Raw genomic sequence first — 19258 nt, forward strand, 5'->3', positions numbered from 1 at the left:
CGAGCATCGGAAGGGTGCTCGCGTCATACACGGCAGGTTCCGGCTGCTAGCAGCAGCCAGGGACCCGCCCGTAATGGCCGACATCCGTGATCGCGCGGATGTCTGCCATTAACCCCTCAGATGCTGTGATCAATACAGATCACGGCATCTGCGGCATTGCGGTACTTTGATTGGATGATCGGATCACCCGCAGCGCTGCCGCGGCGATCCGACCATCCAGCATGGCGGCCGGAGGTCCCCTCACCTGGCTCCGGACGTCTCCCGGGGTCTTCTGCTCTGGTCTGAGATCGAGCAGACCAGAGCAGAAGATCACCGATAATACTGAGCAGTGCTGTGTCCTATATATAGCACTGCACAGTATTAGCAATCAAAGGATTGCTATAGATAGTCCCCTATGGGGACATAAAAAGTGTTAAAAAAAAAAGTTGAAAAATTTAAAAATAAAAAGTAAAAAAATAAGTGAAAAATCCCCTCCCCAATAAAAATGAAAATTGTCTGTTTTTCCCATTTTACCCCCAAAAAGCATAATTTTTTTTTTATAAACATATTTGGTATCGCTGTGTGCGTAAATGTCCGAACTATCAAAATATAATGTTAATGATCCCGTACAGTGAATGGCGTAAACGTAAAAAATAAAAAAAATTCCAAAAATGTTGCTTTTTTTGTCACATTTTATTAAAAAAATGTTTATAAAAATTATCTAAAAGTTTTATATATGCAAATTTGGTATCTAAAAAAAGTAAAGATGATGGATTGCTGGCGCAAAAAATAAGCCATCATACCGCCCTATATACAGAAAAATGAAAAAGTTATGGGTGGTCAAAAAGGGGCAATTTTAGATTACTGATTTTGTACAAAAAGTTTTAGATTTTTTTTAAGCAGTACAAAAATATAAAAGTATCTAGCCATGGGTATCATTTTAATCGTTTTGACCCACAGAATAAAGAACACATCATTTTTACCGTAAATTGTACAGTGTGAAAACGAACCCCTCCAAAATGTGCAAAATTTTGGTTTTCATTTAAATTTCCTCCCTAAAAATTTTTTTTTGGGTTCGCCGTACATTTTATGGTAAAATGAGAGGTTTCATTACAAAGTACAATTGGTCATGAAAAAAAACAAGCCTTTATATGGGTCTGTAGATGGAAATATAAAAGAGTTATGGATTTTAGAAGGCGAGGAGGAAAAAACGAAAACGCAAAAATAAAATTGGCTTGGTCCTTAACCCCTTAAGGACCAAGGACGTAACGGTACGTCCTTGATCCTGCTCCCCGTGATATAACGCGGGGTTACACAGTAACCCCGCATCATATCACGGCGGGCCCGGCGTCATAGTGAAGCCAGGACCCGCCTCTAATAGCGCGCAGCGCCGATCGGCTAAAAGCGAAAGTGAAAGTTGCCGGCTAGCTCAGTCGGGCTGTTCGGGATAGCCGCGGCTAATCGCGGCATCCCGAACAGCTGACAGGACAGCGGGAGGGCCCCTACCTGCCTCCTCGCTGTCCGATCGCCGAATGACTGCTCAGTGCCTGAGATCCAGGCATGAGCAGTCATGCGGCAGAATCGTTGATCACTGGTTTCTTATGAGAAACCAGTGATCAACATAGAAGATCAGTGTGTGCAGTGTTATAGGTCCCTATGGGATAACAATGATCAGTGTGTGCAGTGTTATAGGTCCCTATGGGAGCTATAACACTGCAAAAAAAAAGTGAATAAAGATCATTTAACTCCACTATTAAAAGTTTGAATCACCCTCCTTTTCCAATAAAAAGAAAAACACAGTGTAAATAAAAATAAACATATATGGTATCACCGCGTGCGGAAATGTCCGAGTTATAAAAATATATCATTAATTAAACCGCTCGGTCAATGGCGTGCGCACAAAAAAATTCCAAAGTCCAAAATTGTGCATTTTTGGTCACTTTTTAGATCATTTAAAAATGAATAAAAAGCGATCAATAAGTCCTATCAATGCAAAAATGGTACCGTTAAAAACTTCAGATCACGTCGCAAAAAATAAACCCTCATACCGCCCCATACACGGAAAAATAAAAAAGTTATAGGGGTCAGAAGATGACAATTTTAAACGTATTAATTTTCCTGCATAATTTCCTGATTTTTTCCAGAAGTCGGACAAAATCAAGCCTATATAAGTAGAGTATCATTTTAATCGTATGGACCTACAGAATAAAGATAAGGTGTCATTTTTACCGAAAAATGTACTACGTAGAAACGGAAGCCCCCAAAAGTTACAAAACTGCGTTTTTTTTTCAATTTTGACGCACAATGATTTTTTTTTTCCATTTCACCGTAGATTTTTGGGCAAAATGACTTATGTCATTACAAAGTAGAATTGGTAGCACAAAAAATAAGCCATCATATGGATTTTTAGGTGCAAAATTGAAAGAGTTATGATTTTTTAAAGGCAAGGAGCAAAAAACGAAAATGCAAAAACGGAAAAAAACCCTGGTCCTTAAGGGGTTAAGGTAAAAATGGGCTTGGTCATTAAGGGGTTATAGGTAAGGAGGAAAAAATGAAAAGGCAAAAACGGAAAAACCCATGGTCCTTAAGGGGTTAAAAAGAACCCATTACTATGTACAGTAAAAGAAAACCGACTTTTTTTTATACCTATATTACTGCCATTTTTATTCATTTTACACTGTGTGACCTGTATAGCCTTGGTCTATAGGTAGATTAGCTCTTTTTTTAAATGTATTCCTCCGCACCAACATATAGGTATCAGTATAATAAAAAAAACCAAGCAATGGCAAAGGAGATATAGCGATTGGCACCAAGCCTCTTGGAGTACACACACGTGCGGGATAATTCGCTATGCACAAGATGAAGCAACACAGTTCCTACAGAGGGTCTGATGAACCGTGCTTCACACATGCGCAACAGCTGTCACCTATCTCTCTGAACGTAGTTTGGCGTCCGTGCCCGGCCGCACTGGATGCGTTCCGCACTTTAAAATAAAGAAGAATTTCTGCAACTAACCCGGTGAGTGCTGCCATTTTCTTCTACCACGGATAATAAAATAACTTCTCACCTTTGTAGGATTTGAATGTCTCCACTAAACAATTGGATTCCTCAGTAATCTTGTCTTCTACGCTTTTTTTCCCCATACCAAAATCCCGTAATGTAGAGAGAGCAAAACGTCTCATGGCTTTCCAGTTATGTCCATTAGCGAAGATAAGACCTGAAGAACAGACATAATTAATGTGAGTGAATACTTTGTTTAGGGAATAGAAACCATTTAGTCCTCCCCCTCATGTCCTGTCAGCTCTTACTTTTTTACTTTCACATCAAATATGATATATGAATTTTTGCTTTTTATAGGACAACTTTTTGCCGCCATTTTGAAGGGAACAAAAATGTTAGAATTTCACTCATAGTTTTTTCTGAGATTTTCAAATTTATAACCTATCCTTGCTTATGCACATGACATGTGTCTTCAGTTTTTTTTTTTCGGCAGTGCTCTGTACATATAGTTGTGGCTGTAACCGGTGCTGTAGTTCAGTCTCATTTGCTTGACTTGTAGTGTGTTGCAGCACCATCCATTCCCATCCATATGTACTAGTCCCTGTGCCTGTGTAAACAATGTTGATTGTGTTGGTTGTGAGGAGTCTCAGTGGTAGGACCCCCCCCCCCCATGAAGTACTGACGCTCTATATTTAGGATCAAATTTTAAGTTCTGAAAAGCTCCTTCCAGGTAAGACAATAGAGTGTCATACCTGACTATTTTTGCCACACTTGTAACTTTTTTGACCACTTTTTAACCCATTTTTATTTAGTTTATGGGACATTTTTTATACTTGCATTAAGGGGGTGAGGATGTGACGTCACAACCCTCGCAGAACACACCCAGTGTTCGTAACAAACTGTTCTAAAAGCTGGGGCATCGGACTACCCCTTTATGCAGCAAGCATCCCTACCCATAATTTATGAAAAAAAGTTCTCAGATAAACAACTACAGTGTCACACATTATTATGCCTTGTATGCCAAGTGTAAGCGTAGTAGTCAAGTCACTACATTGGCCCCCAAATGCCGTCTGTAACTTCCATAAGTACCTACTAAACACATGAAACAGAGTTCTGGCGTGTTTTCCTCCAGGACAATTGGGTTCATCATGGGACTGTGTGGGACCACAGAACAAATATAGATACTAGTTACAATCAGTATGGTTCGAGCCAGTGCGATCTTTGCCTTTGACATGTCTAGATGGCATGTCAAAAGTTTTTACTTAAGACATTAATGTTACGCCGAGCGCTCCGGGTCCCCGCTCCTCCCCGGAGCGCTCGCTTCACTCTCCCCGCGGCAGCGCTCCGGTCACGTCCTCTGACCCGGGGCGCTGCGATTCCGCTGCCAGCCGGGATGCGATTCGCGATGCGGGTAGCGCCCGCTCGCGATGCGCACCCCGGCTCCCCTACCTGACTCGCTCTCCGTCTGTTCTGTCCCGGCGCGCGCGGCCCCGCTCCCTAGGGCGCGCGCGCGCCGGGTCTCTGCGATTTAAAGGGCCACTGCGCCGCTGATTGGCGCAGTGGTTCCAATTAGTGTGTTCACCTGTGCACTTCCCTATATCACCTCACTTCCCCTGCACTCCCTTGCCGGATCTTGTTGCCTTAGTGCCAGTGAAAGCGTTCCTTGTGTGTTCCTTGCCTGTGTTTCCAGACCTTCTGCCGTTGCCCCTGACTACGATCCTTGCTGCCTGCCCCGACCTTCTGCTACGTCCGACCTTGCTTTTGCCTACTCCCTTGTACCGCGCCTATCTTCAGCAGCCAGAGAGGTGAGCCGTTGCTAGTGGATACGACCTGGTCACTACCGCCGCAGCAAGACCATCCCGCTTTGCGGCGGGCTCTGGTGAAAACCAGTAGTGGCTTAGAACCGGTCCACTAGCACGGTCCACGCCAATCCCTCTCTGGCACAGAGGATCCACTACCTGCCAGCCGGCATCGTGACAGTAGATCCGGCCATGGATCCCGCTGAAGTTCCTCTGCCAGTTGTCGCTGACCTCACCACGGTGGTCGCCCAGCAGTCACAACAGATAGCGCAACAAGGCCAACAGCTGTCTCAACTGACCATTATGCTACAACAGTTACTACCACAGCTTCAGCAGTCATCTCCTCCGCCAGCTCCTGCACCTCCTCCGCAGCGAGTGGCCGCTCCTGGGATACGCTTATCCTTGCCGGATAAATTTGATGGGGACTCTAAGTTTTGCCGTGGCTTTCTTTCCCAATGTTCCCTGCATCTGGAGATGATGTCGGACCTGTTTCCCACTGAAAGGTCTAAGGTGGCTTTCGTAGTCAGCCTTCTGTCCGGAAAAGCCCTGTCATGGGCCACACCGCTCTGGGACCGCAATGACCCCGTCACTGCCTCTGTACACTCCTTCTTCTCGGAAATCCGAAGTGTCTTTGAGGAACCTGCCCGAGCCTCTTCTGCTGAGACTGCCCTGTTGAACCTGGTCCAGGGTAATTCTTCCGTTGGCGAGTATGCCGTACAATTCCGTACTCTTGCTTCAGAATTGTCCTGGAATAATGAGGCCCTCTGCGCGACCTTCAAAAAAGGCCTATCCAGCAACATTAAAGATGTTCTGGCCGCACGAGAAATTCCTGCTAATCTACATGAACTTATTCACCTAGCCACTCGCATTGACATGCGTTTTTCCGAAAGGCGTCAGGAACTCCGCCAAGATATGGACTCTGTTCGCACGAGGCGTTTCTTCTCCTCGGCTCCTCTCTCCTCTGGTCCCCTGCAATCTGTTCCTGTGCCTCCCGCCGTGGAGGCTATGCAGGTCGACCGGTCTCGCCTGACACCTCAAGAGAGGACACGACGCCGTATGGAGAACCTCTGCCTGTACTGTGCTAGTACCGAACACTTCCTGAGAGATTGTCCTATCCGTCCTCCCCGCCTGGAAAGACGTACGCTGACTCCGCACAAAGGTGAGACAGTCCTTGATGTCTACTCTGCTTCTCCACGTCTTACTGTGCCTGTGCGGATGTCTGCCTCTGCCTTCTCCTTCTCTACAGTGGCCTTCTTGGACTCTGGATCTGCAGGAAATTTTATTTTGGCCTCTCTCGTCAACAGGTTCAACATCCCGGTGACCAGTCTCGCCAGACCCCTCTACATCAATTGTGTAAATAATGAAAGATTGGACTGTACCATACGTTTCCGCACGGAGCCCCTTCTTATGAGCATCGGATCTCATCATGAGAGGATTGAACTTTTGGTCCTCCCCAATTGCACCTCGGAAATTCTCCTTGGACTTCCCTGGCTTCAACTTCATTCCCCTACCCTGGATTGGTCCACTGGGGAGATCAAGAGTTGGGGGTCCTCTTGTTCCAAGAACTGTCTAAAACCGGTTCCCAGTAACCCTTGCCGTAACTCTGTGGTTCCTCCAGTAACCGGTCTCCCTAAGGCCTATATGGACTTCGCGGATGTTTTCTGCAAAAAACAAGCTGAGACTCTACCTCCTCACAGGCCTTATGATTGCCCTATCGACCTCCTCCCGGGCACTACTCCACCCCGGGGCAGAATTTATCCTCTCTCTGCCCCAGAGACTCTTGCCATGTCCGAATACGTCCAGGAGAATCTAAAAAAGGGCTTTATCCGTAAATCCTCCTCTCCTGCCGGAGCCGGATTTTTCTTTGTGTCCAAAAAAGATGGCTCCCTACGTCCTTGCATTGACTACCGCGGTCTTAATAAAATCACGGTTAAGAACCGCTACCCCTTACCCCTCATCTCTGAACTCTTTGATCGCCTCCAAGGTGCCCACATCTTCACTAAATTGGACTTAAGAGGCGCCTATAACCTCATCCGCATCAGAGAGGGGGACGAGTGGAAAACGGCATTTAACACCAGAGATGGACACTTTGAGTATCTGGTCATGCCCTTTGGACTGTGCAACGCCCCTGCCGTCTTCCAAGACTTTGTCAATGAAATTTTTCGTGATCTGTTATACTCCTGTGTTGTTGTATATCTGGACGATATCCTAATTTTTTCTGCCAATCTAGAAGAACACCGCCAGCATGTCCGTATGGTTCTTCAGAGACTTCGTGACAACCAACTCTATGCCAAAATTGAGAAATGTCTGTTTGAATGCCAATCTCTTCCTTTTCTAGGATATTTGGTCTCTGGCCAGGGACTACAGATGGATCCAGACAAACTCTCTGCCGTCTTAGATTGGCCACGCCCCTCCGGACTCCGTGCTATCCAACGCTTTTTGGGGTTCGCCAATTATTACAGGCAATTTATTCCACATTTTTCTACCATTGTGGCTCCTATCGTGGCTTTAACCAAAAAAAATGCTGATCCCAAGTCCTGGCCTCCTCAAGCAGAAGACGCCTTTAAACGACTCAAGTCTGCCTTTTCTTCGGCTCCCGTCCTCTCCAGACCTGACCCTTCCAAACCCTTCCTATTGGAGGTTGATGCCTCCTCAGTGGGAGCTGGAGCTGTTCTTCTACAAAAAAATTCTTCCGGGCATGCTGTCACTTGTGGTTTTTTCTCTAGGACCTTCTCTCCAGCGGAGAGGAACTACTCCATCGGGGATCGAGAGCTTCTAGCCATTAAATTAGCACTTGAGGAATGGAGGCATCTGCTGGAGGGATCAAGTTCTCCTGTTATTATCTACACCGACCACAAGAACCTCTCCTACCTCCAGTCTGCCCAACGGCTGAATCCTCGCCAGGCCCGGTGGTCTCTGTTCTTTGCCCGATTTAATTTTGAGATTCACTTTCGTCCTGCCGATAAGAACATTAGGGCCGATGCTCTCTCTCGTTCCTCGGATGCCTCAGAAGTTGAACTCTCTCCGCAACACATCATTCCACCTGACTGCCTGATCTCCACTTCTCCTGCCTCCATCAGGCAGACTCCTCCAGGAAAGACCTTTGTTTCTCCTCGCCAACGCCTCGGAATCCTCAAATGGGGTCACTCCTCCCATCTCGCAGGTCATGCGGGTATCAAGAAATCTGTGCAACTCATCTCCCGCTTCTATTGGTGGCCGACTCTGGAGACAGATGTTGTGGACTTTGTGCGAGCCTGCACTATCTGTGCCCGGGATAAGACTCCTCGCCAGAAGCCCGCTGGTTTTCTTCATCCTCTGCCTGTCCCCGAACAGCCTTGGTCTCTGATTGGTATGGATTTTATTACTGATTTACCCCCTTCCCGTGGCAACACTGTTATTTGGGTGGTCGTTGATCGATTCTCCAAAATGGCACATTTCATCCCTCTTCCTGGTCTTCCTTCTGCGCCTCAGTTGGCTAAACAATTTTTTGTACACATTTTTCGTCTTCACGGGTTGCCTACGCAGATTGTCTCGGATAGAGGCGTCCAATTCGTGTCTAAATTCTGGAGGGCTCTCTGTAAACAACTCAAGATTAAATTAAATTTTTCTTCTGCATATCATCCCCAGTCCAATGGACAAGTAGAAAGGATTAACCAGATCTTGGGTGATTATTTGCGACATTTTGTTTCCTCCCGCCAGGATGACTGGGCAGATCTCCTCCCATGGGCCGAATTCTCGTATAACTTCAGGGTCTCTGAGTCTTCCTCCAAATCCCCATTTTTCGTGGTGTACGGCCGTCACCCTCTTCCCCCCCTCCCTACTCCCTTGCCCTCTGGTCTGCCCGCTGTGGATGAAATTTCTCGTGACCTTTCCATCATATGGAGAGAGACCCAAAAATCTCTCTTACAGGCTTCATCACGCATGAAGAAGTTCGCGGATAAGAAAAGAAGAGCTCCCCCCGTTTTTCCCCTGGAGACAAGGTATGGCTCTCCGCTAAATATGTCCGCTTCCGTGTCCCTAGCTACAAGTTGGGACCACGCTATCTTGGTCCTTTCAAAATTTTGTGTCAAATTAATCCTGTCTCTTATAAACTTCTTCTTCCTCCCTCTCTTCGTATCCCTAATGCCTTTCACGTCTCTCTTCTCAAACCACTCATCCTCAACCGTTTTTCTCCCAAATCTGTTCCTCCCACTCCTGTTTCCGGCTCCTCGGACATCTTCTCGGTCAAAGAAATTTTAGCTGCCAAAAAGGTCAGAGGAAAAAAAATTTTTTTAGTGGACTGGGAGGGTTGTGGTCCTGAAGAGAGATCCTGGGAACCTGAGGACAACATCCTAGACAAAAGTCTGCTCCTCAGGTTCTCAGGCTCTAAGAAGAGGGGGAGACCCAAGGGGGGGGGTACTGTTACGCCGAGCGCTCCGGGTCCCCGCTCCTCCCCGGAGCGCTCGCTTCACTCTCCCCGCGGCAGCGCTCCGGTCACGTCCTCTGACCCGGGGCGCTGCGATTCCGCTGCCAGCCGGGATGCGATTCGCGATGCGGGTAGCGCCCGCTCGCGATGCGCACCCCGGCTCCCCTACCTGACTCGCTCTCCGTCTGTTCTGTCCCGGCGCGCGCGGCCCCGCTCCCTAGGGCGCGCGCGCGCCGGGTCTCTGCGATTTAAAGGGCCACTGCGCCGCTGATTGGCGCAGTGGTTCCAATTAGTGTGTTCACCTGTGCACTTCCCTATATCACCTCACTTCCCCTGCACTCCCTTGCCAGATCTTGTTGCCTTAGTGCCAGTGAAAGCGTTCCTTGTGTGTTCCTTGCCTGTGTTTCCAGACCTTCTGCCGTTGCCCCTGACTACGATCCTTGCTGCCTGCCCCGACCTTCTGCTACGTCCGACCTTGCTTTTGCCTACTCCCTTGTACCGCGCCTATCTTCAGCAGCCAGAGAGGTGAGCCGTTGCTAGTGGATACGACCTGGTCACTACCGCCGCAGCAAGACCATCCCGCTTTGCGGCGGGCTCTGGTGAAAACCAGTAGTGGCTTAGAACCGGTCCACTAGCACGGTCCACGCCAATCCCTCTCTGGCACAGAGGATCCACTACCTGCCAGCCGGCATCGTGACAATTAACACTTTAAAGAAAACCTCACACTTTGACAAACATGTTATCGGTGGGGATCTGGGTTCAGCGCTGAAACGAAGGGGAAGAAGTGCTGTGGCCCTTTTTTTCCACTTAGCTTTTCTTGGAAAACTGAGCATGTGGTCAACAAATTTATAGAAAGTCTCTTAACTTCATATTAATCTGTACAGGTTATACTTGGATCTCCAAGGAAAGCTGAGAAAGGAAATCAGGATTAATCTGTATCTTTGTAACCAATAAATGTTCCATCATGTAGCTTCACATCACATAGAAATATTACCGTATCCCCTTGTTGCATCCATGATAGCTGGAATAGTCGGTCTGTCAGAGAACTCCTCTGCCTGGTTGACAAGAGCTTCTTTCACTGTTTCATATCCGCTCAGCACAACCATCTTCTGGACTCCTATCTTTATACTGAACACTGGGCCGTACTTCTTAGCAAGCTGCAAGATACAAGTCATAATAAGAGTAGAAAGCTTATCACTATGTACCGTATTTATCAGAGTATAACGCGTATTTTTTAGGCTAAAATTTTAGCTTAAAGTCTGCTGCCGCCGCTTCTTTCCCCCTGGCTATCGGCGCCGCTGCCCTATTGCCTCCCCCATCCCCGGTTTTATAATTACCTGTTGCCGGGGTCGGGTCCGCGCTGCTTCTGGCTCTGGTGTGACGTCTCCTGTGTCGTTGCTGTGTGCTGCGACTTCACTCGTCATTGCGCAGCGCATAGCAATGACGCAGGAGACGCCACACCGGAGCCAGAAGCAGCGCGGACCCGACCCCGGCAACAGGTAATTATAAAACCGGGGATGGGGGAGGCAATGGGGCAGCGGCGCTGGCAATGGGGCAGTGGCGTCGATAGCCAGGGGCAGAGAAGCGGCGGCAGCAGGGTTCTAGACCCCAGGAAAGGCAGGGGGAGAGAAGCGGGCAGTGACGGCCTCTCTCCCCCTGCCTTTCCTGGTGGCTTCTGCGGGGTCAGAAACAGTGTATCGGGGTATACACATGCACACACACGCACCATCATTTTACCAAGGATATTTGGGTAAAAAACTTTTTTTACCCAAATATCCTTGGTAAAATGAGGGTGCGTGTTATAGGCCGGTACGTGGTATACCCCGATAAATACGGTATCTCCTCCGCCAAGCCTTTCTTTGTAATATAAAGAGAACACATCTTTTGTTTCTTTCCCATTTACTTGCTTGATTTGCTTGTTATAGTCTCAATTGCCCTAATTATAATTTGCTTGGCCCCAGATCCCAGGTGAGCGAGCTCTGCTATCAACTGCATGAACACATGAGCATGCATGTATCCCACCTGGCCAAGGCTTTTCATTTTGCACTCTGGTTAGTTAGAACTTACAGACCTGGGCCAATCAGCAGCTGAGGCCGGGTATTTGATTCCTCCTCAGCCTTCTGGCTCTTGGCTTAAGCTTTGTTCTGAATGCAGTTCTGCCTGTTTCAGTTCTGACTTGTTACTTTAACCCCTTAAGGACGCAGCCCTTTTTCACCTTAAGGACTGAGCCCTTTTTCGCAATTCTGACCACCGTCACTTTACAAATTAATAACGCGAAAACGCTTTTACCGAATGTTCTGATTCTGAGATTGTTTTTTCGTGACATATTCTACTTTATTTTGGTGGTAAATTTTCGGCGTTACTTGAATACTTTTTTGGTGAAAAATCCCAAAATTTCATGAAAATTTTGAAAATTTTGCATTTTTCTAACTTTGAAGCTCTCTAATTGTAAGGAAAATGGATATTCCAAATAAATTTTATTTTTCTTCACAAATACAATATGTCCACTTTATGATGGCATCATAAAATGGACATACTTTTGCTTTTTGAAAAAATTAGAGGGCTTCAAAGTAGAGCAGCAATTTTCAAAAATGTCATGAAAATTGCTAAATCTGAAGGGACAGATGTTACAGAACTACAACTCCCAGCATGCCTGGGCAGTCGAGGCATGCTGAGAGTTGTAGTTTGGCAACATCTGGAGGGCTACTGTTTGGGCACCACTGTAACAGTGGACTCCAAACTGTGACCCTCCAGATGTTGCAAAACTACAACTCCCAGCATGTCCAGACAGCCTTTGTCTCTCTGGGCATGCTGGGAGTTGCAGTTTGGCCCCCCTAGTGGTTGCCACAGTAAAGATCGATTTACTTTCACTTTCAATGCCCCCCCCCCACACTGTCGATTCCCTACCTGATCAGGATCCTGCAGGCTCCAGCAAAGATCCCAGGTCCCCAGGCATCTTCTCCTGCAGGTACGGCCTCCATCTTCTTCCTGGAGCCCCTCGACATCCAGGGGCGGGCAGAACGGGGGGTTGCCATGGCAACCCCCTGTCCTCCGCTGCCATTGGTCAGAACTCCGTTCTGAGTAATGGCAGGGGATAGGAGTAGATCGCAGCTTTGCGATCTCACTCCAATCCTTTAGGCTGATCGGGGTTGTTGCTGACAACTCTGATCAGCCCTATTTTCCGGGTGATCGGGTCACCAGAGACCCGATCAGCCCGGAATTGGAGAAAATCGCATGTCTGAATTGACATGCGATTTTCTCTGATCGCCGACATGGGGGGGGTCTCAGGACCCCCCTGGGCGATGTGCCAGGGTGCCTGCTGAATGATTTCAGCAGGCATCCGGCTCCGGTCCCCAACCGGCTAGCGGTGGGGACCGGAATTCCCACGTGCGTATGGATACGCCCTGCGTCCTTAAGGACTCGGAATGCAGGGCGTATCCATACGCCCTGCGTCCTTAAGAGGTTAAAGGGGTACTCCGGTGAAAAACATTTTTTTTTATGAACTGGTGCCAGAAAGTTAAACAGATTTGTAAATGACTTCTATTGAAAAATCTTTACCCTTCCTGTACTTTTTAGCAGCTGTATACTACAGAGGAAATTATGTTCTTTTTTTATTTCTTTTTTGTCTTGTCCACAGGGCTTTCTGAGGACACCTGATGTTGTATCAGGAACTGTCCAGAGCAGGAGAAAATCCCCACTGCAAACCTGTGCTGCTCTGGACAGTTCCTGACACAGACAGAGGTGTCAGTAGAGAGCACTGTGGACAAGACAAAAAAAAATTCAAAAAGAACTGAATTTCCAGCTGTAAATAAACTGTGGGAGCAATTATGAGAAAATGGAGGACATACAAGACCACTGATAATCTCCCTTGATTTGGGGCTCCATGCAAGATCTCACCCTGTGGTGTCAAAATGATCACGAAAACTGTGAGCAAAACTCGAAGAACCACACAGGGGGACCTAGTGAATGACCTGCAGAAAGCTGGGACCAGAGTAACACACTACGCCACCAGGGACTCAAATCATGCAGTGCCAGACATGTCCCCCTGCTTAAGCCAGTACATGTCTGGGCCCGTCTGAAGATTGCTATAGAGCATTTGGATGATCCAATAGAGGATTGGGAGAATGTCCTATGGTCAGAAGAAACCAAAGTAGAACTTTTTGGTAAAAACTCAACTTGTCGTGTTTAGAGGAGAAAGAATGCTGAGTTGCATCCAAAGAACACCATACCTACTGTGAAGCATGGGGTGGAAACATCATGATTTGATGCTGTTTTTCAGCAAAGGGACAAGGACGATTGATCCGTGTAAAGGAATGAATGAATTGGGCCATATATCGTAAGATTTTGAGTGAAAACCTCCTTCCATCAGCAAGGGCATTGAAGATGAAATGAGGCTGGGTCTTTCAGCATGACAATGATCCCAAACACACCGCCCGGGCAACAAAGAAGTGGCTTCGTAAGAAGCATTTCAGGGACCTGGAGTAGCCTAGCCAGTCTCTAGATCTCAACCCCATAGAAAACCTTTGGAGGGAGTTGAAAGTCTGTGTTGCCCAGCGAAGGACCCAAAACATCACTGCTCTAGAGGAGATCTGCATGGAGGAATGGGCCAAAATACCAGCAAGAGTGTGTGAAAACCTTGTGAAGACTTACAGAAAACGTTTGACCTCTGTCATTGCCAAAAAAGGGTATATAACAAAGTATTGAGATGAACATTTGTTATTTACCAAACACTTATTTTCCACCATAATTTGCAAATACATTTTTAAAAAATCAGACAATGTGATTTTATGGATTTTTTTTCTCATTATGTCTCTCATAGTTGAGGTATACCTATGATGAAAATTACAGGCCTCTCTCATCTTTTTAAGTAGGAGAACTTACACAATTGGTGGCTGACTAAAAACTTTTATATATATATATATATATATATATATATATATATATTTATGTTCATTATTCTGGGCCAAAGTGGGTCATACCTGTATACTGCAGGGAGGGTGTCAACTATCTACCTGCCTATCTAGGGAGAGGAGAAATACCTAAGGACATACATGTTTACTAGAGGCGACTACAAAAGGTCATAGCCGGGGGACTATTTAAAGACATACCGGCTTACTGGGGAAATACCTGAGGAAATTCCTGCCTACTGGGGTAGAGGGAAATACCTAAGGAGATACCTTCCTACTAGGGGACAGGGAAATACTAAAGGACATATCTGCCAACTAGGGCATCGACTACCTAAGTACATACCTACCTACTGGGGAGGGGGAAATATCTCTCTCAATCCCCACTTAAATACATTTTTCCATGTATAATATAATCTGTGTATTAACATAAACTGTCAAAATCTGTGACCCTCATTTATCGACATTTCCAAAGGGCTTTTCAATATAGTGGTCCATTGAACATCATCAATTTCACCAACATCCTCTACCCAATTTTTCCTGCTGGCATTGTCGACATTGCTCTTCTTATCAGCTTTTACCGCTAGTATTATTTTATACAGTATTGATAGATTAATTTTCCTCTCTTCTACCTGTGTCAAATTACAAACCATGTGATTTTCTATCTTAAACAATTCTTGATTTTTAGTGAATTTCACTGCATGCTGAATTTTCTTATATCTAAACATCTGTGCCATGTACTTGTTTGCAGGCGTGTGGTCATACATACCGATCGGGGCGCACACCTGAGCTGTATGCATTATCCATAAGCCAACCTCATCTTTTGACACCTGTCCATATTATTAGGAAGAGCTACCCGTATGTTCCTTGAGAAACCCCGAAAGTATGGGGGGAAACGCGTCGGAAAAAAAGGGCACAAAACTTTAATGTTCTCTTTTTAATTACCTTTTCACAATATTTTGCACAAGAGGTGTTATGATTTATGGTGGATATCTGAATTTGGTGGTTAGTGGTATGCCCCCTATTTATGCTTTTTTAACCCCTCAACGACAATGGACATAAATGTACGTCATGGTGAGGTGGTACTTAGCGCACCATGACGTACATTTACGCGCCGCCATGATCACGAGCACCGGAGTGGTGCTCGCGTCATGCCTGGCAGGTCCCGGCTGCTTTCAGCAGCCAGGGACCTGCCGGTAATGGCAGACATCCGCGATCGTGCGGATGTCTGCCATTAACCCCTTAGATGACGTGATCAATACAAATCACGGCATCTGCAGCAGTGCGGTACTTTGAATGGATGATCGGATCGACTGCAGCGCTACCGCGTGGATCCTATCATCCAGCATGGCGGCCGGAGCTCCCCTCACCTGGCTCCGGCTGTCTCCCGGGGTCTTCTACTCTGGTCTGAGATCGAGCAAACCAGACCAGAAGATCACCGATAATGCTGAGCAGTGCTATCCTATACATAGCACTGAACAGTATTATCAATCAATTGATTGCTATGAATAGTCCCCTATAGGGACATAAAATGTTTAAAAAAAAAAAAAAAAGTAAAAAAATTTGAAAAATCCCCTCCCCAAATAAAAAAAAGTAAAACGTCCGTTTTTCCCATTTTACCCCCCAAAAAGCGTAAAAAAAAAAAACTTAATACACATATTTGGTATCTCCGCGTGCGTAAAAGTCTGACCTATTAAAATATATTGTTAATTATCCCGTACGGTGAATGGCGTAAATGTAAAAAAAATTTTAAAAAGTCCAAAATTGCTGCTTTTTTGTCACATTTTATTCCAAAAAAAAAAAATAAAAAAATAATAAAAAGTAAAACCTAAGCAAAAGTGGTACTGATAAAAACTACAGATCTTGGCGCAAAAAATGAGCCCTCATATCGCCCCATATACGTAAAAATGAGAAAGTTATAGGTGGTCAAAATAGGGCAATTTTTAACATACTAATTTTGTGAAAATGGTTTGAGATTTTTTTTAAGCGGTACAATTGTAGAAAATAATATAATCATGGGTATCATTTTAATCGTATTGACCCACAGAATAAAGAAAACATGTCATTTTTACCGGAAATTGTACAGCGTGAAAACAAAACCTTCCAAAATTTGCTAATTTAGAAGTTAGAAGGCGAGGAGGAAAAAGTCCTTAAGGGGTTAATGGGATTACCATACAGTGGCAGAGTGAGTTTATGAAGTTATTGTATGTCACTCTGACCCTATTTGGGACACTGTGAGTTTTTAAGTATTTGCTCTGGTCTGTTTATTCTGGGAGACCCATCAAGTACTGCCAGCTTACCATTGACTGCATCTGGAAACTGTCCATCAGTCAGGACTGACTCTGGTCACGTGCAGATTTTTTCAGGTATTTTATCAGGTATTTTTCTTTGTGTCACAAGTGTGTAGTCACAATTTATGTTAATTACCGTATTTATCGGGGTATACCACGCACCGGCCTATAACACGCACCCTCATTTTACCAAGGATATTTGGGTAAAAAAAGTTTTTTACCCAAATATCCATGGTAAAATGAGGGTGCGTGTGTGCGCGTGTATACCCCGATATACCCCCAGGAAAGGCAGGGGGAGAGAGGCCGTCGCTGCCCGGTTCTCTCCCTCTGCCTTTCCTGGGGTCTAGAGCGCTGCTGTCGGCCCTTCTCACCCCCTGGCTATCGGCGCCGCTGCCCGTTCTGTCCCCCTGACTATCGGTGCCGGCGCCGACAGCCAGGGGGAGAGAAGGGGCAGCGGCACCCATTGCCGGCGCCGCTGCCCCGTTGCCTCCCCCCATCCCCGGTGGCATAATTACCTGAGTCGAGTCCGCACTGCTGCACGCCTCCGGCGTGCGTCCCCTGCGTCGTTGCTATGCACGGCGCGGCGCACTGACGTCATGCGCCGCGCTGTTCAGCGCATAGCAACAACGCCGGGGACGCACGCCGGAGGCCTGGAGCAGCGCGGACCCGACTCAGGTAATTATGCCACCGGGGATGGGGGGAGGCAACGGGGCAGCGGCGCCGGCAATGGGTGCCGCTGCCCCTTCTCTCCCCCCGGCACCGATAGTCAGGGGGACAGAACGGGCAGCGGCGCCGATAGCTAGGGGGAGAGAAGGGCCGACAGCAGCGCTCTAGACCCCAGGAAAGGCAGGGGGAGAGAAGCGGGCAGCGACGGCCTCTCTCCCCCTGCCTTTCCTGGGGGTGTATCGGCGTATAACACGCACACAGACTTTAAGCTAAAAATTTTAGCCTAAAAAGTGCGTGTTATACGCCGATAAATACGGTATCTAATTTTTTAAGGCATATCAATAAATTTCAAAGTTTTAATTATATCTAAATAAGGGTCTATAAGGGCTGTGATACGATGTGTGGGTGAGGCAGACAAAAAGTATAATAACTGCGAGAAGACAATCATCTTTATTAGAGCTATTCGGTCCACTATCCCCATAGGCAATTATAACCATATCTCTATCTTTTTACTTATTTTTTCTATTATAGAGGCAAGGTTCAAGTTCAAATATTCCTCCATTCTATTGTTAATCATAATGCCCAGATATTCAGTTTTGTCTGGGTATTTAACTATTTTTAGTTCACAAAAATCCCCATTGTCTACCTCATCTGGATCGGACAAAATTTTGTATATCATCTATTATCTGTCCTATATACCGTATTTTTCGCCGTATAAGAAACACTTTTTCTTCCCCAAAACTGGGGGGGGGGGGGGGGGGGGGAAAGTTGGTGCGTCTTATACGGCGAATACACACCTATCGCGGCGGTCCCTGCGGCCATCAATGGCCGGGACCCGCGGCTAATACAGGACATCACTGATCGCGGTGATGCCCTGTATTAACCCTTCAGACGCGGCGATCAAAGCTGACTGCCATGTCTGAAGCGAAAGTGACACTAACCCGGCTGCACCGGGAGGGACCATACCTGCCTCCTCGGTGTCTGCTGCGTGCCGGGATCCCCTGCATGGCCGGCGCTCTCCTTCGTCGTCATCACGTCGTCGCGCACACCACCCCATCATCCAATAGGAGCAGCGTGCGTAGCGGCGTGCCTAGTGACGTGATGGCGACGACGGAGAGCGAGGATACCGGGCAGCAGAGTCGTTCTGGAGTGACGGGGACACCCCGGGGACGCAGCAACAGCGATGGATGGCGACATCCAAGGCAGCGGTGACGAGTGGTGACGGGTCCGGAGCGGCGGGGACACATGAGTATTATCTCCTATACCAGTGGTCTTCAACCTGCAGATCTCCAGGTGTTGCAAAACTACAACTCCTGGCATGCCCGGACAGCCAACGGCTGTCCGGGCATGCTGGGAGTTGTAGTTTTGAAACATCTGGAGGTCCGCTGGTTGAAGATCACTGTGACCTATACTTTACATTGTATTCTAGATTTTCTTCATTTAAAATTGGGTGCATCTGATATGCCGGAGCGTCCTATAGGGCGAAAAATACGGTAGATCTGAGGATTTTTGATGAACAGCAGAATGTCATCCACATATAATACAATCTTATTTGTATCCCCTCCTAGTCTGAAGCCTTCAAAATTCATCTTTTTTCTAATATATACTGCTAGAGGTTCTATAAACATCAAAAATAATAATGGGGATAAAGGACACCCCTGCCGGTTGCCTCTTGTTAAGGAAAATTGTTCTGGATGTTCTCTTATTTATTATCAACCTAGCCCTAGGGTCTTTATACATGACCTTAATTAAATTAATAAAAATTTTCCCCCAGCCCAAAATGCTTCAAGGTTTCCCATAGGAAGGCCCACTCCACCCTGTCAAAAGCGTTTGCGGCGTCTAGCAACAGGATGGAGCGGGCAAATCCTTTACCCATTTGCCTTTCGGAGAAAACTCTTCTGATATTATCTTGACCATTCCTATTCTTCATGAACCCTGATTGTTCCCGACCAATAATATCTTCCATATAGGGTTTAATACGTAGAACTATTAGTTTCTTAAATATTTTTATATCTGTATTTCACAGAGATATGGGTCTGCATGACTCATACATTGAAGATGGTAGCTTCTCTCCCCTACAGGATTCATATAATTACCTCAAACAACTTTTTCAGCAGACTTGATCCCAACCATCGATAAATTTCAAACAGAATTTTTGTCTGGCCCTGGTGAAATTTTTCCCGAGAATGACTTCAATGCACTCTCAAGTTGTTG

General features: G+C 46.5%; 1 protein-coding gene across 1 annotated transcript in view; it reads right to left on the reverse strand.

Moving 5' to 3' along the window:
• The window catches only part of LOC130361215 (cytochrome P450 2K6-like), a 128263-nt gene that overhangs the window by 25854 nt on the left and 83151 nt on the right, over positions 1–19258 (reverse strand). The window contains exons 7-8 of the mRNA XM_056563948.1: positions 10178–10340; positions 3047–3196 (exon numbers count right to left, since the gene is read on the reverse strand). Of these exons, the coding sequence (XP_056419923.1) occupies positions 3047–3196; positions 10178–10340 (313 nt within the window). The remainder of the gene's footprint in view (positions 1–3046; positions 3197–10177; positions 10341–19258) is intronic.

Source organism: Hyla sarda, chromosome 3 (assembly GCF_029499605.1).
Source record: "Hyla sarda isolate aHylSar1 chromosome 3, aHylSar1.hap1, whole genome shotgun sequence".
Taxonomy (NCBI): domain Eukaryota; kingdom Metazoa; phylum Chordata; class Amphibia; order Anura; family Hylidae; genus Hyla; species Hyla sarda.